This window comes from Talpa europaea (assembly GCF_964194135.1).
Source record: "Talpa europaea genome assembly, chromosome: 10".
NCBI classification, from domain to species: domain Eukaryota; kingdom Metazoa; phylum Chordata; class Mammalia; order Eulipotyphla; family Talpidae; genus Talpa; species Talpa europaea.
In genome coordinates, this window is record NC_140077.1 from 79,402,292 (window position 1) to 79,425,963 (window position 23,672).

Here is a 23,672-nt window from a genome sequence, read left to right on the forward strand (position 1 = left end):
ATTTAATTGAACCACAGTGACTCAATACTAGAAAGGTATCCATACTAACACCAGCTAGTTGTTTTGCACCATGTTTTAGTTAGAAGAAGTAGCAAGAAAACACTCAAGTGGAATTTAAACTCAGAACAGAAAATATCTATACTAAAAAGTAAATAGTGCTGAGCAACAAAAAGCTTGGTAGTGTTTCCTCTCCCAGGCCACAAAGGGCAATTTTGCTGATATAGGAGAACATTAACTGGGTCACATCACTGATGAGGGAAAAATACTAAATCTGCCTGGGGATGTTTACACCAACACAGCTTTGAGCTAGACAGATTTTCACTTTCCGCATACATACCCAGCTCTCCAGTTAGTTACAAGTTCATATCTGTCCTGAATAGCAAAGCTCTTGTCTGTATCCTGAGATCGGGTCACTTTGGAAGTAGACAGAGAACTCCGTTTGAACTCTTCAAGGCAGTTCAAGTTGGGAAGCTTGTTTTAAGACAGAGCAAAGGACTCAGAGGAGAGGCAAGTGTGACAACAGGGGAGGCCTAATGAACTAATGAACTTGAAAAGAATAGCATGTTCTAGAAAGTGCTGAATGTGGCAGGAGAGGCGCTTCCTGACAACTCTGGTAGGGCAATTCTGTGAGATCCAGTTTGGCTTAAAAGAACAAAACTGATTTGTGCAGCCACTGCTGGTCTAGGGGTGCTCAATAGGGCACAGGAATATTGGCAAGCATTGGCCACCACTTGCTTCCAAAAGTTGGGCCTGCAGAGTTGGGGTACAGAAGCTGTCCCTGCTTGACAGCGCAATTAGGACTTCCAGGTGGTGCTACACTGACAAGAATGAGTCACCAGTGAAAGTCAACACACCAGAGGAAACTAAGGAGACTTCATTACTTTGATGTTTTTGTTCTTTTCTACCCTTCCTCATGATCACCCTGGAGGGAGAAGGAGGTGGCACCCTTTACCTTGTCATAAAAGGGGAGCATAGAGATAATTAATTGATATTTCACATTAAGATTTTAAAAAGCAGCTGTGCACTAACAGCATTGTAGAAAATAAAGTTTCCTAAAGTATCTACAGGTCCTGAGTTAATGAGTTTTCACTAATAAGTAGATTCTGACCTGGAAAAAAGTTGCACTCAGAAATGCATTAGGAAACAGAAGTTACAACACATGCTTGGATTGGATTAAATGTAGTTGGAGAGAAAGTCTACATTTGTGATGAGGAGGTCTATTTAATTTTTTAATTGCTGCTTCAAATATTTAATGATCTCAAATATCTTTTTTTATTTAATGGTGAGGACTGATTCTGGAGAGAAAAGATACTGGCTGGAGCATAAGTATTACCCAGTACAGAGGGACAGAGAGTTAATAACTATCCTAAATGGCATCCCATGGATACAAAGAAAAATTTTTATGTGTCAGGAGAAAATAAACTGCCTTTAAGAATGAACTTTTTATTTCTAACTTGTAAGAGTTAAAAGTACCTTGGCATCCTAAAAATCTGTTTTCACTTTGTCTACATAATTGATTAAATAGTATGAATTCTATTTAGTTTTTTGTGAGCAATGACTTCTCCAAACAGTGACTGTTTTTGACCAAATTTGTTCCTAAACACTGTCCAGTTCTACCATGAACTTTGGACTATGGAATGATCTCTGCTATCTTGAAATATTTTTGACCTAGGTTTATCATCCCTAGTTTTAATTTCTTGATCAAAAAAGATAAAAATATCTATGAGAAGAGACCCAATCATCCCTTTGAAAACAAACTAAGCATACTTATTAAACAAGTTTTAATATTAAGTGTGCATAAAAATGTTTATTTGTATGACATTTCTGTGTGTTTTATCATTGCCTCGTATAATAACTTGAAGGCAATGTTAAATCTACTTCAATTCTTTCAGTAGTCAAAACAATATTCATGTAAGTTGTTAGAACATCATTAAATCTAAATTGTGATTTTATCATATGTGTGTGTTTGGCCAGTTTCCTTGGGAGAAGTACTCCAATTAATTTGTATTTTATTTCAAATGATTTAAAGTGACTTCTATAAGTGATATATGACATTTATATGACATAACATTTTATTCTCTAGTTGTAAACAATCTTTCTTCATTCTTTCCCCCCTAAAAAAGTCTCCCATTTTCCTGAAGTAGAAGATCCTAAATAAGCCTGTAAAATCACCCCTAATCAGTGATTCAGGCCATTAGATGCTTCAGCTGGACAGTCTGCAATTATTGTTGACTATCCTTGTCTTGTTTTAGTTTGAGACACTAAAGTCCTATTATGACAGATTCAATATTTGAACTAAAGTATTACTTGGCAGTAGAGAGATCTTGAATGGCAACCCAAAAACAATTGAGATCACTAAGTCACAGAGACCTTCTGGTTTCCCGTCCATCTAGCAGAGAATTAAATACCAATGCATTCAAAAAATAAGAGCGCTGTCCAGGGAGTTCTCTAAAATCTTGATGTCAGAGACTCAAAAACTTGGGTACTTAATACAAGAAACCTTAGGAATTAGGGTTAACTGAATTTCTCAATATGGCAAAATATTTTAAAATTAAACCTACCCTTGATGGTTAGTGTTACCTACCTTTTTGCAAAATTAAATATCCCCAAATTATTCCATTATAGAGGATTCTCTTATTTTAGAAGACAGGATTGGCCTTAAAAATAAGGTTTCTTGTTATTCCTGTAACCAGCAAGCTAACCAAGAAACTATCTGGATAACTGTCCATGGATGTGAAAGACTTTGCAGCTCATGGGGGTTGGATGTGGAGCAAGTCACTGAATGAATTGACCTCTTAACATGTCCAAATCTGTGCTACGAGGCTCTATCACAACAGGATTCTGCAGTGCCCATACTCTGGGGACTTTTAAAAACACATACCTGTTTCCATTCAGAATTTACCTGACTTCAGCCTCAAATGAGCTCCGTGGTTGAGCCTGGAGCTTCAAACAGCAAACCATGAGCAGCTCCTTGTGGTGTTTGTTTTCAGTTGGCAGGTGTGGACTTGGAAGCAGTTTTCAAGGGGAATTTGTTGCCCAGCTTATTAGGAGACACTCTGGTTCTTAAAGCAGCTGTTCTCAGGCAGGTGCTGCAAAATACATTTGATCGCTACGGCTCCCAGGTTTCTGGACTACGTAAAGCAAAGCCTGGGTCCCAAATTATAGAAGAATGGTTTTAAATTAGAAACATGCATTATTGTCATCACTATTTGATACAATGAACAGCAGTAAAAGTTGCAGAAGCAGGTTGAAATTTGAAGGTCATATTCACCCCATAATTAAGGAAAGTTTCATGTCTTAAATCACACCCCTGTAAGAGCATAAAATCTGATGAAGTTAACTAGCTTATAATTGTCAGTTTAAGAAATAATTCTAAAAGACACAGGGAGGGGGGTGTGGAAAAAAGAAAGAAATCATCTCTGCAAAGAAACAACAAAACAATTTAATTATTATCGCCATTTGGGGAACTGAGAGACTGGAGACTGAGTCACCTCCTGGCAAAGTTGTTGGACACATGACAGGTGCAGTTCAGGTCAGTCTTACAGGTGAAGGGATTTCTTTGTTAGATTGGTCTGCTTCACAGGGGGCATGAACATAAGGGAATGGCACAGAAATAACCTTGCTTTATCAAAGGCTGCTTATTTTCCAAAATTACACCACAGGCTAGATGGGAAGGAGGATAGAGTGGTTATCCACCTGCCTCCCATGTTTTAGGCTAAACTCAGGTCACTGGGATGAGAAAGATCAGAAATTTAAACCTATTTGCCTCCAAAGATGTTAATCTGAGAATAACGATTCCTTTCAAAGTGAACCAGAACTCTTCCAATGTAACAAGCTAAATGCAGCCCAACCCTGAGCACCAGCTCAATTTAAAGACTTCATTATCATTATAATACTAGTTAACATAATCTTGCTACCTTCTATATAGTTCTATATCCTTATAGGGCTAAAATTGCTCTTCAATTAAGGCAGCTAAGACTAATCAGTACTAATTAGAAAGATGGCTTTCCAGGGCCAGACTCAATGACTAGGTCATCCCCTGTCTCATAGGAGAAGACCTGCTAAACAGTGGTAATTTAAGTAAGTCAAAAAGGGCAGGTTCGACAGCTGATTTAAGTTATGGCCATTTGTCATTCCCTGCTTCTCTTTGCGCTCACTGTGACTACAGTAGCCACATGAGGCCAGTCCAAGGAGCCTGCTGTCACTCTGCGTCAACACACACCAGATGTGCCTTTTCCGCCAGCTGCCCTCAGCCAGTTTCACCCTGAGCAGGAAGTGGGACCACTGTGTCCGCTTGACTCCCCGCCCCCCATCCAAACCTGCAGACAGCTGCCCCAGCAGGATGGCGACCCCAGTGCCACCCAGAACTATGTTTGGATTTAAAGGATCCTCATCCTTACTTTCCACTCTAAGGGGAATCAGGTCTATGTCATATTATTAATGTATTCATGATTGTATTATGTATTGCATAGCCTACTCCATCCCAGAGCAGCAGTTCTGGCAGCAAAGAATGAGATTCAGAGAAGGAACGTAATTTTCCCTGTTCCTTAGGTTGCCTCATTGGTGTGAACAACTGTGTCTTCATTTCTATGGCTCTATAACAAGCCACTTAAACCTGAGCCACTGCAAACCATGAGTTATGCTTTCTCAATTCAGTGGACTGGTTGGCTGTTTCCTTTGCAGATCTTTCTTGGAGACACTGTGTGCTACAAAGGGGCTGTGGGCAGGTCCGCCTGCGCTGGCTGGGCCTCTCCCTCCACACATTATAGTTTTCTTGACAGCAAGGTAGTCTCAGGGCCACCTTCCTAGAGAGGCCAAAATCTACAGGCTTCTTGCACCTTGTGGCTTTTTCAAGGAGTTCTTTTGGTAAAAGCAAGTTCCAACCAGCCCAGACTGAGGGGGAAGCAAAAAAAAAACACCACTCAGTTGGAGTGGCAACATCACTTTGCAAATGGGGGTGAGAGGGATTGTTTCAGTCCCTTTGAAACCAATTTCACACTAAGTTCAAAAACACTTGGTGCAGAAGTGGTGATGCAGCCACAGTGGTGATGCAGATACTAGACTTTTCTACTTATGGCGAGTTTTACCTTGTTAAATCAAGTGCAGTACAGAGTACAGAGGGTTAATTTTGAAGCATTCCCTCATAAGATACTGTATATTTCATTTGTTCAGAAACATAGGGATTTGGCTCACTGAAACAGTGTGTAAGTAAACACCTTAGGTGTTGGGAGTATCCACACAGAATTAATTTATTCTTCCTGCATGCACTCAGTCATGCAGACATTTGAACATGCCATCCTAGGCAGAGTCCTTAACTAGGTTCTAGAAAAGGATAAGCAGCCAGATCAAACAGGCTTCTTTTCTACACTTAGAATGTTACCAGCTACAGTTACCTCTTCTTACCAGTGCTAATCCTAGTAGGACCAACTTGTCTTTTGTGACATATTTAGTTTGCAATTATTTGAACTTACTTATCTCTTTTCCCATGAAGCAAGAGCTCTTTTTGTCCTTTTCATAGAAACCTCTGTTAAGAAGTTGTAATTCTAACTCATGGTAGCACTGGTCTTGTTAGAACCTTTGTGTAATTTTCTACAGGCTTTTACTACTTTCTCTGCATTTGTACCATTGTGATGACAATGGATATATAATATTTCATCTGCAATTTTTGACTTTATATTAGTTGCTTTTTCATAAAATACTTTTCATATTAATTGTAAGGTCTGCATAATATTCTATCCAATGGATGTACAATAATAAGGAACAATGAATATCTTTATATAAAAATAAATTTTATATTATTTTTTCAGGCTAGATTCCCAGAAGCGGATCTTGAACTAAAGGGAGTAAACATAAAAAAAAAAAGTTGTAATTCTAATGAATACAAATATAGAAAACATATCTGGTGGCATTTTCCACGTTTAGACACCCTGAGACATCCATCTTCATGAACTTACACAGAAAGCAATAGTGGATACTGAGGGAAGGTCAGTGATGACAGCAGTAGCTAGGCTACAGAGCTTCAACAGTGTAGCTGGAGCTTCCGGCCACAACCCACAAATATCCTGGCCATTGCGATTTTGTTGGTTGCAGGTAGAAGCAACGTTTTATGCATTCTTTGTTCATATACCCAGAAAAAATTATTGCGTTTTTGGAATGGGCTAGGCCTATTCTAGGTGGGAGATGTTACAATAAAAGAAAAAAAAACAAAGTTCTTGACTTCATATAGCTTAAATTCTAGAAAAGGCAAACAGAGAGCAAGAAAAAATATATATATATGTTGTTGTCCAGTAGAGATCAGTGATATGGAGAAAAATAAAGCAGAAAGATGATAAAATAGCAAGAGACAGAGAAGACCTGGATAGAAGGGTCAGAGTGGGATGGAACTGATGTCCACTGGTGAGTATTTCAAGAAAGGAATGTGTAAGGGCAAGGACTGGATACAGGGCAGGTTTTCTGATCCCATGCAGACCGGGTAAAGGAGGCGTCAGAGTCCTCAGTAGTTTTGCAGGTTTTTTATTTGGGGTTCACCAGGCATATGGCAGGCAAGGGTGCTGGCTGGGGGGGCTGGCAGGCTGGCAGGCCTCCCAACCCCCAGCAAGTCTTCACTCTATCTGGGCTCTCTAGCGTTCGTTCTGCTGCTTCTCGGCTTCTCTTTCAGCTTCGGCTTCGGCTTCTGCTGCTGCTGCTGCTGGTGCTGCTGGCGTCCCCCCATGACGCCGCCCTTAAAAAGCACAGTCTTAGCTCAGCTGAATCCCATCTACCTATGCCCACACCCTATTCCAGGTGCCCGCCATCAGGCATGCATTCAGGACAAGGATCCATCATCTATCCTGATGGCAGAAGGGCAGAAAAGCCTGACATTTTCTTTACCCTACAGAATGAAAATTGGTTCGAAGGCTGCTGAGCCCAGGCAAGCAGAAAGCTGAGGACCAGCCTGTGTTTCGCAGCATGGAGGTCATGGTTGACTCTGGCATGAGTCATTTCATGGAGTGGTGAGGAGAAAAGGCAAATTAATTTGAGAATAGGAAGTGAGAAAGGAGAGACAGAGAATATAGAAAGCTCCTTTGTGGATATTTTTGCAGAAAAGGGTGTTAAGTAATGGGATAGTAATTGATCTTGTATGGTAGAAAATTGATGATGTGGAAGAAAGAGAGGCAGTTTCTGGAGTGATGTCCTTGAGTAGTTGAGAAGGGTGAGTTTCTCCAGAATAGGTTTAAAAATTTATGCCATTAAACATTTTGAGCAGATATCCAAAATATGTGTGTTTATATTTGTAGTGTCAGAAGGGCATAGAGCAAGTTTTCTGCGATCCAGACAGACGGATAAAGGAGGAGTCCTGGAGCCCTTGGTGGCTTTTTCAGGCTTTTAATGATCTTTCTACACCATTTGTAGTGAGGCCACCAGGTGCAAGGCAGGCATTGGGGTGGGGGGACCAGGAGGCTGGGAGGCCTCCTAGGCCCTGGTGAATATTTATTCTTTCTGGGCTTTCCGGCGTTCTGAGGAACACACTCATGATCTCTACTGCACTCCACTGCCACGTCCTCTGCTGCCACACTGTGCGCTCTGCCCTTAGCTCAGGTGTGCCCACTCACGCACACCCACACCACACTCTAGGTGCCACTATCAGGCATGCATGTAAGACCACAGGTGTCAACCACTGATGTTAATGGCGGGAGGGCGGAAAAAACCTGATAACTTCCATTTGCCCTACAATATTTACTTAAAGGGCCTCCCTAGTGGTGTCAGGGGTTAAAGCACAGCAATGTGACGCTATCCGCAGCCTCTGCAGCACGAGTTCAATCCATGGTGAGCCAGGGAGCTACCCACGTGGCGCGCAGACCTCTCCTGCTGCCCACTTCTCCCCTCAGCAGTGTATTTCAGTCAGTCTGCCTGTTCTGCTCCCCACTCTGTCTCTGGTGAATCCTCTCACCCCCCACCCTGCAACTCTAGCCTGTACCCCAGTTTTTCTATGCATAAATACATGATTTTTTTAAAAAAATTCTATAATAATAGTCTATAATGTGCATTTCAAATGCAAGTCAAATACTTTGGAGGGAAAAAAAAAAGTATGTCTACATATGAAGGAGGCCCTGCCCAGTATCTACTCTCCATACTTCATCCATAGTTTTACACATATACCTCTTGAATGGCGTAGATCTCACTTTGGGGTTCTTACCTTTTAGACAAAATCTCTGTTTGACCCTATCAAAAAGCAATTGGAATGAAATGAAAGAGCTTAGTCTCTCAGACTTAAGAATCTGAATTTTCCTTTTTTTGTTTAGAGAAATATTTTGACTTTAATCAACCCCTTTAAAGAGGAATAATGTTAAATGTAACCAGTTTGAGATGACTTAGGTAAAAGTTCTAATTGATAAGAAGTTTCTTCAATGCTGCTGAGGTTATTTTTGTCACATGTAATGCCAACAACAACAACAAAAAACTCAGAAGGAGAACAATCACATTGCAATTTTTGTTACCAGTATCACACTTTGCTATCCTAGGCCAAGCCTGTGGCTTCTGGATTCCATGCCTGAAGGACAAAAGTTTACATCTCATCATAGGGTCATAACTAAAACCTTTAACCCTCAGATAGGAAGAGAAACAAATGTAGTCTATTTTTTCCCTGAAATTTCGGTGTTAAAAAAAAAAATATCAAAACAAAGGCAGTTGCCAGCTGTTAGGAAAACTGAAAAGTTGTCCCTGGTTACAAAGAGTACAGTTTAAGTACAGGCACTGGAGCTTTCCCTACAGGTACTGTCCTCCAGACAATAGCTGGAAGATATTTTTGCTATTTATGAGACTGAAATTACTGGCACAAAAAGACTGTTCTGTGACTATATACAATGAAACAATAGTGTCAGGTTGTGTCACTACAAAGGTCTTTAAGGGGACGTCATGCAGTTTCCACGTAATCCCAGTCATAAGTTATTATCTCCAGTTATGTCCGATAACCACTCAAGTCCAGTCATCACGTTCCCAGCGTATGGCTCCTTTTCTCCAAAAGACCAGATGCTAAATCAGCCTCTCCAAGGCTGGGATTGGCGCCCACCTCCACATTTCCACGCAAGAGCCCTCCTTTTCCTGCCGGCTGGGGCTGTCGGTTCCCTGCGTTCTCGGTTTGGAGGCGACAACAGAAGCCACGACCGCGAGAAAGAGCATCGACAAGGCCAACGTCACTGAGTCGATGGCGGTGAGAATGTCCGAGGTCAAGCCATCTGCCAACTGGAAGGACAGAAATAGTTGTGATGTGAGTAAGAGCCGATTACGGAGTCCAGGACAGCAGAGCTATGGGGGGCTGCAAACTGACCAGAGTCCCGCCACACCCAGCACTGTCAGAAGACCAGGGTCGTACAGGAATGTCAAATTTCCTCATCCCCAGACCATGTAGAAGTGACTGTGTATCTAGCATGGAAGGTGCAGCTCCAGAAATTGTGGCATGGAACGTCTAGTGTATTTATTCCGCTTCTTACTCTCAGCCACTGAGCTCATGTGTGTGACATCGAGGGCAAAAGATGTTCCTAGATATATTTGCAACAGAGCTCTCCATGGACAGAAGCATATTATTCACAGTTGCTTCCCTTCCCTGCTCAAAGTTCTGATTTAGGACTGAAAGAATGGTTATTTTTACAGTGTTTGTTTTTTTTTGGGGGGGGGTGTTGGGAGTGGGGGCTTGGCAGGGTATGGAAGCAAATTAAATTAGTCGAATCTTGTGGGAACCACCAAAAGAGAGGCAGGATGGGCTGCAAGGCTGCCCTCACAGGCCGTTGGTTTCCACAGTCACCACTTTGATTCTGATTCACAGTGACAACTGAATGGTTGTAAAAACCCAGTGTTAGACTAAACATGGAGACACAGAAAACTGCAGGTTTCCCCTGAGGAAGAGCTGGATCTGGTCTGGGGAAAGGGTTGGGCGGTGTTGCTTGGACACAGTGGTTTGTTTAATGTTGATTCCCAAGTGTTGCAGAGGCTTCGTAAGCAACGGGTGCCATGAAACTGTGATTTAGAGGCATAGAAATATGAAAGACAGGAAACAGCCACTATTTGAAATTTTAAACTGGTTTACAAAGAAATATTTATGTCAGAATAAAATATCTGCTCTGTCAGAACAAGAGTAAACTCATTCACTTTTCACTGAGCACTCTCTTATGACCCATTCCACTACCAAACCAATCTACTGCTACAAAAGGAGTCTATCTTTGAACATGCTAGAGAGTTTTAAGGATCTTCTCTCTCCTGAGTCTTTTGTTTGTGAGTTTACCGTATGCCCTGATTTAAACTGTTGCACAATTAGTACAATCCTGTTTCTCTCGATAATGTTGTCTTGGGTGTACTCACTGTAAGTCTCACTCAAACGTGCTTCTTTGGTATGTTCATTCTTTCAACTGTTTATTGACCATCCACAGGGAACATCGTACTGAGCTGGGAACTAAAAACAGAAAAATAAATCAAAGGCTGGGATCTGTAGCTCAGATTCTAGGGGTGGGAGAAGAGGAGGCACACACACATTTACACATAATCACATTATAAACCCAAGTTATGATACTGCCATTAATGAACTATATTGGGATGAAGGTGAAATAATATTGGATTGAAGCATGTGATTATTAATTAAAGGAAGAGTGGACACATTAAAATATTTAAAGCATCAAATGCTGGGCCTCCCCTGGTGGCGCAGCGGTTGAGCGCTGGGCTGAGAAGCTGCCCGCAGCCTCTGCAGTGCTGGTTGGATCCCCTGCCACTGGCGAGGGTCCCACATGGTGCTCAGACCTCTCCTGTCTCACCCGCTGCTCCCCTCAGCAGTGTATTTCATCAGTCTGCCTGTTCTGCTCCCCGCTCTGGCTCTGGAGAATTCTCTCACCCTCCCGAGCTTCCGACTGTACCCAGTGCTGTATAAATAAATAAATAAATCTTTAAAAATAAAAAAGCATCAAATGCTACTTAACTGAAAAAAAAAATGAAATCCAAAGAGTGTGGGGATATAAACATCCCATTGTTTGAGGAAACGGTAAGAAATCAGTGTGACTAAAGGTATTGTCCAGGAGTGTGTATGTCTGAATTGGGAACGGTTTGAAATGTTTAAAACTACAAAGTAACTTACTCTTGATAAGAAATTTGAATGCCAGGCTAAAATGTATGCTTTGTCTGGAGGTCAGTGAGGAGCCACTGAAGAAGTAAGGGAGGGCATAATGCCAGAACCCTATTTTATTATTTGACTGCGGTTCTAGGGTAGAGAATGAAGATGGGAAGAAGCTGGAGGTGAGAAAATAGAAGCATATTTTATTAGCCGGGATAAGAGATATCCTCGGTCTAAAGCTACCAACGGAACAAGAATTTAAGGAAAAGAATAGTTGAGAGAGATTCCTGAGGTGGTCTGCAGGACCCCATGTCAGATGGTGTGGGACTTGGGAGAAGCGGAGGAAAGCGCACGCATGGCCAATGGTGCGCGCCTGGTGACGGCCTGGATTCGGATATCGGGAGCTGCAATAGCCTATAGAGGTGGAGAAACAGTTTCGTGTGGGGAAACTTTGAGTTCAATCTGGGAAAAGCTCATTCTGGTGCCTGGAAAACATTCAGATCCATGGGCTATTCGGTAAAATAATTACTCCCTCCTTTCCTTTTATACTTACGTGAAAAATTCTGGGTAACGACAGTGTTTTATTCTTCAATTATTGGAACCTGAATAATAAGACAGAGAGTTTCATAGAATTCCATAGCTTTTGAGAAAAATATTTAACCTCAACTAGAGGGCCACACGGTGTGGCCATCCTTTCATGTGTAATTACATCTTTTATCTGAAAGATAACGGGACTGGGGAAAGTGGAGAGAGCCATAGACTTGGCCTTGAGTCTGGGACTCAGCAGGGCAGATGGACTCTGATCAGCAAAGCTCCGTGATATTATCTATGGCCCTTTAGATAAGGCATATTCTTGTTCCCAGATGTTAATTTAACCTGTCCAGTAAAGCATGTCATTTACAAGGGTAACGGCTCTTTTCCTGGGTGAATGACTCTGGAATGTCCATAGTCATGCAGAGGGGAGAGAAGGCATTTGATTTGCCTCTATTTTCTAAATTTTTCTGGATCCTTCCCATTTGGTCTGAGATTGATTACCCTGGGAAGCTAAAGTGACCTAAATAGACCTTCTCACAGGTTACCTTGCAGCTCGGGAGGGAAAGGGAATTGGAGCTGTAGCTCAGTGGCCTTATTAGGACAGGCTCCATATGTCCTGTGACCCGGGAAAAACCAAGATTCCTGTCAACAGAGGCTTTGCTATTCTCAGAAAAGTGGGAAGATGAAAGAGCAAATTCAAGATCGGAGGCCCTGGCCCATCTCTGCCTCTCCTGGCTGCATGATGAGGGAAGAGTTCCTCCTGTTGTGGCAGAGGGTTCAAAGTCTCACTGTTCACTCACGTGTGTGTGGACACCTGCAAGACCTGTACCTCTCACGCTCAGTCCATCTCTTAAAAAGTCCCACTTCTGCTTCACAGGCTGGGACTACGAAACACAATGAATGCAAATAACAAAATACACAAAGCATGACGTGTCCTGTCACAAGTTCTCAACATGTAAAGATTTTGGTAACCATTAATAACATGCCATTCATCGCTATTCCTAATTCTATTTATTTATAAAAGATAAACTAGAATCCCTCAGTACCTTGCAGTAGGACCTGTGGAGCCAACCTACAAACCAAATATTGCAATTCCAAACTTCAGAGGAAGTTTTTGATGAAACAGTTCGCCAAACTGTATCAAATAGGGCATATCATTAAGCTTTGGAGTGAAGCTGAATGAGCAGGGTTTTGAAATCATCTCCTGAGGGCCTTTTGCTTTTAAATTCCCAAGGTTGAAAGGCCTTTTTCTCGCTCTGCTGTTCTTCAACTGTGCTTAAAATATACAGCACTGGAATGGATCTTTTGATAATTCAAACTGCTGTGATACCTGAACTGGCAGAGCCCCACGTGTGGGACTGTCCTGAAAACCAGCGTGCGGTTAAGGCCAGACCTGTATGGGTGAGTGGTGCTGCTAGCACCTCACCTGTCAATAAGATTTTTCTGAAAAAGCCCCTCCCCCAAATTAATTACAAATTTCATGTACTTTAATTTCAAGTGACTTAAGTGTTGTGATTTTATCATCTTTTCTAAGTGTACATTTTATGCATGATTAAATTTAAACAGATTACTTTGGACTCCCTATCTACAAAATAAAATACATAGGTGGTTGATTTTTTTTCCCCAAGGAACATTCATTCTAAAAAGGTGACAGGTGGTGGCCTATCCTGACCTAAGGCAAGGCTGCACTCTGTCATTCTGAGGTGAAACTGTCAAAACTTATTTTGAACCTTCTCACCTGAGTAAGCTAGAATATGCTGGAAGCATATATTAGCCTTTTTTTTTTTTTAATTCCAGAAAAGAACTTTATGCTGTGTTTCTTTTGGAGAGTGGAAACGGTATGCACTTGCTGAACAGACAGAAGTGGGTTGGAAAGTTATTTTGCCAGAGGTGTAGTCTACTGAATTTATACATACTAAGCTTCTCTGCCTGTGAGACAGGAATAATAATTCCCATATGTTAGAATTGTAGCACGCCGGAGTGCACTGAGCTTTCTCATGATATGGAGGCACAAAGGACTCAAGCCTTGTCCTGACTCTTGCTTTTGATTGTCCAGAGTGACCTGCTGCCAGCTGATTTCACTGGTCCTGCTTGGGTTATCGATCTCCTGCTGCCCACCACTAACTCTTGTGAGTTCCCAGCACTCAGCTGTGCCCAGGAAAGGCAGCTGTCCCCTCACACCCCTGGGGTGGCGGCACAGGTTGTGCAATCAGGTCCACTGGCCAGCCTGCAGAACAATATCTAATTTTGAAAAGACAGGATCAGCTGGCTTGTCTGGAAGGAAAAAGAAACAAGACAATTTCTGTCCTCAGCATCAGGATCACCCTGTCACAATATTTAGGGCCGATGACAGCATTCAGGAAAACATGGAAACAATAAACATATTGAAAGGAGCCTGGGAAAAAAATATGAAGCATTGCAGGATTTCTTGGGGAAATTGACCTCATATTTCCAAGTGAGAGAAGGTGAAGATAAATATTAAAGCTTTGTCAAAGCTGACTTAAAGTGAGGAAATGTGGGTAGCAATGCTGCAGTTACCACCTTCTATTCTTTATATTCTTCTATTCTTTATACTTTTATTCTGTAAGATCAGCAGATGTCTGTAGTTAAAAACAGCAGCAATGTTTGGGGTTGAAAACTGGCTCCTGGAAAAGAGTAGGGTGGAATGAATTACTCCAACTCCTCCTTAAAGTTTGGTTTTGTACCAGTTAAATAAACACACGTGGGCACAGTTTCAGATGGGAAGTGAAAAGGTTTTAATGTGCTAGTTGATCACAGGTTACATTCCAGCTTCAGCGTGCTTCACAAGTGTGTGTGTGTGTGTGTGTGTGTTTAGCATTACTCAAGTGGCTAAGTCAGACCGTTATGTACTATTTTGAGAGTTAGTGATTAGTGGGAAAATTAAGGATGTTGTATTTTTAAAAAGTCTGTTAGGAATATAGAGGAACCAAGGATCACACAAACTTTAAAACCGACCCTTGGAGGCTGACCGTAGGGTAATGAGTTAATCAGACATTTTGATGCCCTCCCACCACGAGCCTCTAAGAGCAGCACCTGTAGTTTTGCACGCCTCCCGTGACTATGCACACCTGGGCTGGAAGGGCGGGGATAAAAGGGCAGCGTCACTCTCAGGGGAGGAGGGTTGCTGTCTCTTTGCTGGCTGGTTTTCCTTCTGCAAGGAGAAGGAAAAGACCTGTAAAAACGATACCAAGGGCTCCAAAACACTTGTGAGCTGTGAGAACTGATGGTGAACCTACCTGGTCTGATGGCTACGCAGCACTGACCCTAGGTCTGGAGCGCTGCGAAGGAGAAGAGCGGGAAGGAGAGAGGGCGTGGGGGGGACAGTGAGGCGTGAGCACAAAGGACAACGATGGAGGATGATGGGTGATTTGGTGGTGAGAACTAGGGTGAACACATCTGAAGGAGAAAGTGTTTATTGTGAAAAAAATGAATAAGGATGTAAAATAAAGGTAGTTCAATAATATACATAAAGATTATCTTCCATCTGTAGATGTAGGGTCAGGAAGGGCACAGGGCAGGTTTTCTAAGATCCAGCAGACCGGGTAAAGGAGGAGTCAGAGTCCTCAGTGGCTTTTGCAGGCTTTTATTGGGATTTACCAAGTATATGGCAGGTAGGGAGGCTGGGGGGCCGGGAGGCTGGCAGGCCTCCCCGCCCCCAGCAGGTCTTCACTCTATCTGGGCTCTCCGGCGTTTTCTCGTGGCCTTGCTTCTCTGCTCTCTTGTGGTTCTCCCTCTCCTCTCCTCTCCTCTCCTCTCCTCTCCTCTCCTCTCCTCTCCTCTCCTCTCCTCTCCTCTCCTCTCCTCTCCTCTCCTCTCCTCTCCTCTCCTCTCCTCTCCTCTCCTCTCCTCTCCTCCCCTCCCCTCCCCTCCCCTCCCCTCCCCTCCCCTCCCCTCCCCTCCCCTCCCCTCCCCTCCCCTCCCCTCCCCTCCCCTCCCCTCCCCTCCCCTCCCCTCCCCTCCCCTCTCCCCTGGCGTCCCTGTGACACCGCCCATATAAACTCAGTCTCTCAGCCCAGGTGTACCCCCTCCAGGTGCCGCCATCAGGCATGCATTCAGGACCTCAGGTTCCCTCATCTATCCTAATGGAGGGAGGGCAGAAAAGCCTGATACTTTTTCCTTACCCCACAGTAGATCTAAAGCAACATGAGAACATCCCGCTAACTCTCAGAGAGGAAGAGGGAGGGAGGGAGGGATTGAGAGAGAGAGAGAGAGAGAGAGAGAGAGAGAGAGTGAATATTCCATAATTAAGACCAGGAAGAGAGAGGTTCTTGTGAATTACTATTGCAACAAGCAGTTGTCAGTTCGGTGCATGGTGAAAACCTTCCACACAGACCAAGTCCTTGAACTACATCTTATCAGTGAATTGCTAGAAACAGTCGTTTCCATAGTAATATTGAATATGTGCCAGGGCTGCTTTCAAAATTAATATTGCTATAGCAGCTGATTTTCAACCATAAAAACACTGTCCACTTCACAGTTAAAAGGGGGTGAGGGGCGCTGAAAAGCCCCAAGAGGACCCAGCTCCGAGTCCTGACCAGGAGGGGCCCACACCTCAGGCGCTCCTTTTACACAGGAAAGGCTCCTCCGGGCAGAGGACGCCACCTCCCAGCTGCTGCCCCTTCCCTCCGAACTGCAGCAGCAGCCAGAGGAAGGAGGAGACCCTGCGCCCCTCGTTTTCTCCTTGGCTCGGGTGCATCTCTTCATCCCAGCTAGTTTCCCAGGCAACCTCTCCCTGGGCTCCTTGGGGGCTGCCCCCCGGAAGGCCGTGAAAGCCCCACCGAGCAGCACTGGAAGTCCTTCTCGGAAGAAAGGAGGAATCGACAAAGTCTTTGCTATTAATTCTCACCAAATAATTACAATTACTTGCTCTGTTTAGGGACCCCCTTCCCCATAAGATTCCATCCCAGGTGATTCCATCCCAGGTCCCTTGAAGAGGCTGGAAGAGCTACTGTAGAAATTTTGTGTGGCTACATGAGATAAATGACAAAAAGAAAGCGTATTTAGCATGAGACTATATATTTGGAATTCTAGCTCTTATTTATCTTTCTTTGCCCTTTTTAAAAAGATTTATTTATTTATGCACACAAGAGCTGGGGTGCAGGCCAGAGGTGCAGAGGGTGAGAAGATTCACCAGAGACAGAGTGGGGAGCAGAGCAGGCGGATCCACTGAAACACACTGCTGAGGGGAGCAGCAGGCAAGACAGGAGAGGTCTGCCACGCCATGGGGGTAGCTCCCTGGCCAGGCATCCAACTCACTGAGCTTGAGCTTGTGCTGCAGAGGGCGCGGATAGCTTCACGGTGCTATGTTTACACCCTTGCGCCACCAGGGAGGCCCACTTTGCCTTTTTTGAAATTGAGGTAACATTGGCCTACAACAGCACGTATGATTTAGAGATACAGGATCACGTGCTTTAGATGGCTGTTGCTACTCCATACCCACCACCAAGGCACCCACAGTCCTCCGCCATAGTCCACTGGGCCCCCTCCCCACTTTGCTCTCCTTCCCCTTCCGCTTTGTGAGGACTAACCACCAGCCCAAGCACAACTGTGTCCCCTGTGGAGCCCGACTCAGTTACCCTGATCTGAGAAGGAACAGGAGCTGGCACAATGCAGCTCCCCTGGGTTTGGCATTCTTGCCCTGTCTCCGGCAACCTCTTTAAAATTAAGGATGCTAGATTTTAGGCAGAAGCATAGATGCAGCTAGAAATCTGGCAAAGCTACTTTCATATTTTCTCTTTTAGCAGGTCATGTTAGTGACAGAATTGTTTTCTTTGGAACACAGGACCTTAGAAATAAAAATGATCTCTCTCTGTCTCATACAAGAACCAAACATCCCAGCAGCTGAAACTCAAGGTTTCATTATGTTTTTGTAAATGTAATATTTAAAGATAATAGCTACCACTTCTGCCGACCCTGAGTCTGGAGTTTACCAGATGTTGCACACAGAAAAATTACTTCTCTCAACAAGCCAACTGAGTGGGAATTACCTCTCGTCACCTGCTCTGTGAGGCTGCCCCCATCACCGTCCTTATGTGCAATCAGCTTTATTTCTCTCCGGCACAAAGAGCCTCCTGACATCTACCATGCTCACATGCGCTGCCACCAGAGGAGAAGGTAGGTCCCTGCAATGGCTGCCACTTGACAGAAGAGAATTACATGCCAAAGAGCTTGTCCAGAAGCACCACACAATGAGATACTGACTCCATCCACCCAGAGAGCTTCTTTCTCTTGGAAGTTTTACCCCAGCCAGTGTCTGACAGAAGGGCTGAAGCACTGCTCCCGCTGAGGTCAATTCTGAGGTGCTGCTGGCAAAGGTGCTGCTGGTAAAAGCCACTTCAGAGGTGCTGATGTGCAGGTGAGGCAGGTGAGGGATGAAGAAACCCAGGAGGGAAACACGGTGGCTATTATTCCTTTTTTTTGGAAAAATTAGACACATAGGACTTTTTGCCTTTTCCTGCCCTCATATCTAGGCTGGAAATGTCAACATGTGATACCACAGGAGCTGCTAAAGATGATTTTAAAAAGAATCATTTTCACTTGTAAAATATTATTTTCATCTATGTGGTAAAACTCTGAACATCGACTTGGCCCATTTGGGTCTCAGAGAAACTAGGTGGTGCGTTTTCCCTTTTCTCTCGGTCTCTTTATTCATTCTGAAGACAATTGTGGCTAACAAAGACTCAGTCTGGAGCTCACACGGCACTCAAGATGCTGAACTTGTAGTTTATCAGTCCTGATGTGATTTCCCTCATCATCACTCTCCATCCAGGGCAGTTCCCACCTTTCTGCTCAGATCTCCCCTTTCCACATCTCCAGGCACGATCTAGGTGAAGGCTGTCCCTAGATAATTAAACTGTTCACCTAGATAATTAAACTGTTCTCTAGTTGGTCTCCCTCCCTCTAAAATTGACATCCCCTAATCAATCCTACAGGGAAAAAAATGACTTGCTTACCAGGCATGGAAGCCCCTGGAAGCTAACTGTGTAAAATGTAACCATATCACACCGAAGTTGCTATAATTTAAGTCAAAGCCCTTCATTAAGCAGCTTTGTGAAGGTTGTTGTCAGTTACAGCCCTACTCAGCCCTGCATTCCAGCAAAGCTGCCCTTCTCAAACAAAAATCACCTCTTCCTGCCAATGTCATCTCTCCATGCTGCAACAGGCCCTGTGACCAATCATACTGCTCTTTTAGCAACATTGCTGCACTCTGCAGAGCTTCCCCAGGAGAGTTATGAGGCTCAGCACTTGTCCAGCAATGCCCAGGGCTCAGCACAGATTTGAGAAAACCTGGAACTGGGCCTGCAGGGTGTACAGTGTGCCCTGAAAGTGCTTTGCTAACAGTGGGCCAAATTCTACCCCTCCCTTCAGAACTGAAAGGAATGAATATTGCTTCTTCTGGAACTTTCCAATAATACAAAGTGCAGCGCTTTGCACAAAGTGGCAGATCAATGGTTATTGACTCACACACTTGTAATGCTCATTGCTTCACTTATGGCATTATTAAATTCTTTTTGAGTCATAAGAAGAGTTCTGTTATAGGCCAGAAAGTTTAAAGGTGGTGATATTCGTTCAATCAGTTGTTCATGCATTCATTTACTCGCACAATAAGTTTTCACAAATAACTTCAAAATTTCAGGCAGTGTGTTAGGTTCCAGGCATACGGAAATCAAAGGCACAGCTCTGTCCTTTAAAAGTTCACTGACTGTGGGGGTAGCTCTATAAAGACCACAGTTCCAAGAGAGAGGAGTTATGTCGGCGATATGTAGGAAGGAAAGAAAGAGGAAGAAAGGTGGATTTCATGATATCCCTTTCTTTGCAGGGAGAATGAGGTAAAGGAAGGTGTTTAAGGGGAAAATGCCAGCAGTAGGGAGAAGCAGCAGCATGCAGGGTGCTGCTTCTGTCTGCCTGGGATTTTGAGGAGGACGTTTAGTGCTTACGTGTTTCCAAATGGAGAAGCGGAACAGGGAGTAGCAGTTCATTTGCCAGGAAACCTCTATCCAACCCAGGAGTGTGTAAGGTGAATGGGAAAATCAGACCTTTTTGAGCCCTCCCTCTGCTGGTGTGGATGCCCAGGCTGAGGGGTGTGGGCTAGGGGCATGCATGCCTATATTATGGACACCTGGGTCCAGAGAGCACGGGCATGTGCGTGTGTAAGTGCTCACACCTGTGCCTATGGATGAAGGGATAAAGGCGGCGGCAGCAGCATGGTGAGGACCACTCTGAGGCAAGAGACCATGACATGCCTGGCTGCCTCCTGTCCCCCAGACCCCCGCCTTGCCAGCACCACGCTTCCCAGCCTGTGCCTGCCTCCTTTATGCCAGCCTCCCTGCCTGGTGTGCCGGCTGTACTGGCTCCCTTAGGGAGTATTAAAGGCTTGTGAAATGCATCTCTGTCTGCCAGAATTGACAGTGAACCTGCCCTATGCATGTTTGCCCAGAGTGTGTAACCACATCCATACCCATTTCAGGAAAAGGTTTCCTCTCCCTCAGTGAAGCAGAGGGTCAGAGTCACCTGAGCAATCTTATGTACAGTCAGTCCCCACTTGGTCCTTGCTTAACTTGGGTCAACAGGTTAGTTCTCAGAAATTGCAACTGACATATGAGCAAAGCAGGTACTCAAACAATGTCCTTCTATTCAGTGATGGCCAGGATATTTTTCTTTTTCATCAAAATGATAACTGAAGTGACTTTGCATTTCTTAGCATGTATGACCCCTAGGAAACAGATTAGCTCTGTATTTCTAGTTCTCACTATTTATATATGTCAAGAGTCCTCTACTAACCTGGATTTTATAGGGAAGAGAAGAAATTGAATTTCTTTATACACCATCTCATAGAAAGTGATTATAAGTATACCAACTGATTTTACACATCATATCAAAGGGAAGAGACTATTCATTGCCAAGCATGCTAAAGGGCAGGTGTAGGGTAAATAATGGTCAGGCTTTTCTGCCCTCCCGCCATCAGGATAGATGATGGATCCCTGCGGTCCTGAATGCATGCCTGATGGCGGACACCTGGAGTAGGGTGTGGGCATGTGTAGGTGGGTACACCTGGGCTGAGACTGGGCTTATAAAGGCCACGTCGAGAGGTGCAGACCACCAGAAGAAGACCAGGAGAATGCCAGAGAGCCCCAAAAGAGTGAAGACTTGCTGGGGGTCTGGCAGGCCTCCCAGCCCCACAGGACCCCTGCTTGCTGTGTACCTAGTAAACTCAATAAAAGCCGGAAAAAGGCACTGAGAGCTCCTAGGACTCCTCCTTTACCCGGTCTGCTCAGATCATAGAATGTCTGCTCTGTGCCCTTTGTGCCGCTATAGCAGGTACACTTTTGAGCTTAAAAGACAGTAAAAAGTCTTGACAACTAACAGCTACCTGTAATTGGTTGTATCCTAGGTCCAAAGAAAAATCTAGAAGACATTGTTGAGCCTGGAAAATCTGCAAATGGAAAGATGAGATGATGAATTCTTTGGTATGGTAGAGCCTTTGTACCCCCAGATTCAACCAATGGCAGATTAAAAAATATGTACTATTTAAGAAATTAGCCTTAGAAAGATTGTCTGTATTGAATATTTACAGATTTTTCCCTTGTCATTATCCACTAAACAATACAGTATAACTGCTACTTACATAGCAGTTACATTGTATTAGGTATTATAAGTAATCTAGAGATGATTTAATATATATATATGGGAGGATGTGTGTAGGATATATGCAAATACTACAACATTTACCATGATTGAGGTAACTGGTTTATAAAAATTATAGATTTCAGGTGTATGACATTATAATTTGACATCTGAGTATGGGACATTATGATTCCCACTAGAAGTCTAGTTTCCATTTGCCACCGTCAATTGACCCCCTTTATTCAATGACAACACTTTTACATAAGGCTCTTCAGCATCTCCATATTTTGGTCTTCTGGAATTACTGGAACCAATCCCTTACAGATTGAGGGACAACTGCATTAGCATTGTGGTTATTCAAGGAAATTCTTTTTCTTAGGAGATATTTGCTGAAATATTTAGTGGCAAATTCTTATAATGTCTGCAACCCTCTTTGTAACATTACAGCAAAAAAAAAATTATATGTACAGATAGAGGCAAAGCAAAGGTAGCAAAAATTTTAAAAATTGCTGAAACTGGGTGAAGGATGTCTACACTCTCCCTCCCCCCTACCCTGGTTTTCTTTAGATTTCAATTTTTCCCGAAAATTTGGAAAAGTAATATTTTTAAAACTTGTTTTTATCATGAAAACAATTCCTCCAACCCCTAAATTTGCTTCTTCGAGCATCCCTTCCTTGGCTATTCCATATTTTGCTGATTTCTCTCTCCTCTCTCTAAACTTTTATTACCAGTGAGTCTAATTTTCATTGATAGTCTCACCGCCTAAACTAGATACTGATATCATGGGTCACATCTTGTTAGTTTCTTCATATATTTGGCCCCAACCCTGACTTCCAGTGCCTTGCATGGTGTCAGGCACACAGTGGGCGTTCATGAACTGTCTCATGATTTATTGGTATCATTATTCTTGACCTAAGCATCATATTTTGGCTCTTTTCATGCAGATTTCTTTCTTCTTTTCAACTTTCTTCACTTGGTCAAAAGCTGCTATTAATTCATTCACACATTATGTGGGAAAAAGAATGCCGAATCGCTGACATCCTTATGGCATATCACGTATCCCTTTGGCAGAGGTAATCTAGTCTGTGTCATTGTATTTATTGCACTCAAATCAAAACCAGTTGCCAAAGTAATGAAGGTCTATTGGTTTGTATTGACTTAATCCATGTCAGAGGAGCTTTAGGGGCATATAAGGATAATTTGACGAGCAAAAGGAAAGTCATAAAAATGATCAAAAAGCCAATAGATATGCTGAGAACACCATGCGTATTTTACTGAGGATTTATGGTCAACTTAGCAGAAAATTATTTGGTCCAAGTCTGCATTCAAACAAGTCTCTCAGTAATTCAGCAAAGACTCCAGTCTCTGAGAAAAAAAAAAAAAAAAAGGCTCCTATAATGAGATACCCTCCTAACCCCTAACTTGCAGCACATGTAGTTTAATTTTCAACAGTTGTGAGACTGCAGTAAATCCAACTTTGGAATAACTAGTTCCACTTCTACCACCGACCTGCATTGCATTACAGAGCATGAAGGGCCACCGCATGTCCCTTCTGACATTCCTGCATAGTATTTACTAATGAAATAGCGCTTAAACATCCCACATACCCCAGATGGCAGCAGAGCCAACTCCTGCTGTGTCCCAGCAGAAGTGAATGCCAACTCACCAGGCTCTACCACACGATGTCAGCTGTGCCCCTGGCCCAACTCTGGAGGTTGTATTTTATTGACCATACTCAAATTGGCTTCCCCTTATGGAGGTGATAAAGTGCGGCATCAAGTCACCCATGTAAAATACCTTACTTGTGACAGCTTGTCACCGAAGTCCATGTTTATATAATCTATTGTGCCATTTATTCTTATTTTAAAAAGCAAACATAGAAACAAAAAGCCCTTTCCCAGTGATTTATTGATAAATGTCTACACCTGTATCTTCTCTTAAATAATCGTAGAAGTAGCTACTTGTATTGTCACTGTCAGTTTATATCAAATTATCAGACTTGCAGTTTCAAAGTCTGCCTAGTGGGAGACAAAAGACATTGCATGATCTAATGGGGATCCCTTCACTGCCCAGCCTTCACTGTGAAATTTGAGGTTTGGTTTGTCTAAACATAAAAGGATCCTAGATAAACACATGCAGTTTGCAGCAACATGGATGGAGCTGGAAGGGATCATGCTCAGCGAAATAAGCCAGAAAGAAAAAGAAAAATACTGGATGGTCTCACTCATAGCAGGAATCTAGAAAACCTAAATAAGGGACCAGGAAAAAGAATAACTATAAGAAAGAAAAATCAAAATCAGCAAACAACTATGAACCAGAGACACACTATGGGGGTGGGGTGGGGAAAGAAGGGAATGGGGTCAAAATAAAGGGGTTGCAATTGTATGGGGAATATAAAAATAAAATTAAAAAAAAAAAC

General features: G+C 43.2%; 1 protein-coding gene across 1 annotated transcript in view; it reads right to left on the minus strand.

Annotated features, from left to right (window-relative positions):
• Positions 1-9,012: 9,012 nt before the first annotated feature.
• The window catches only part of CRB1 (crumbs cell polarity complex component 1), a gene marked incomplete at both ends in the record, with an annotated part of 164,994 nt that continues 150,334 nt past the window's right edge, over positions 9,013-23,672 (minus strand). Inside the window, 1 exon segment of the mRNA XM_084245542.1 lies at positions 9,013-9,222. Coding sequence (XP_084101668.1) covers positions 9,013-9,222 — 210 coding nt within the window.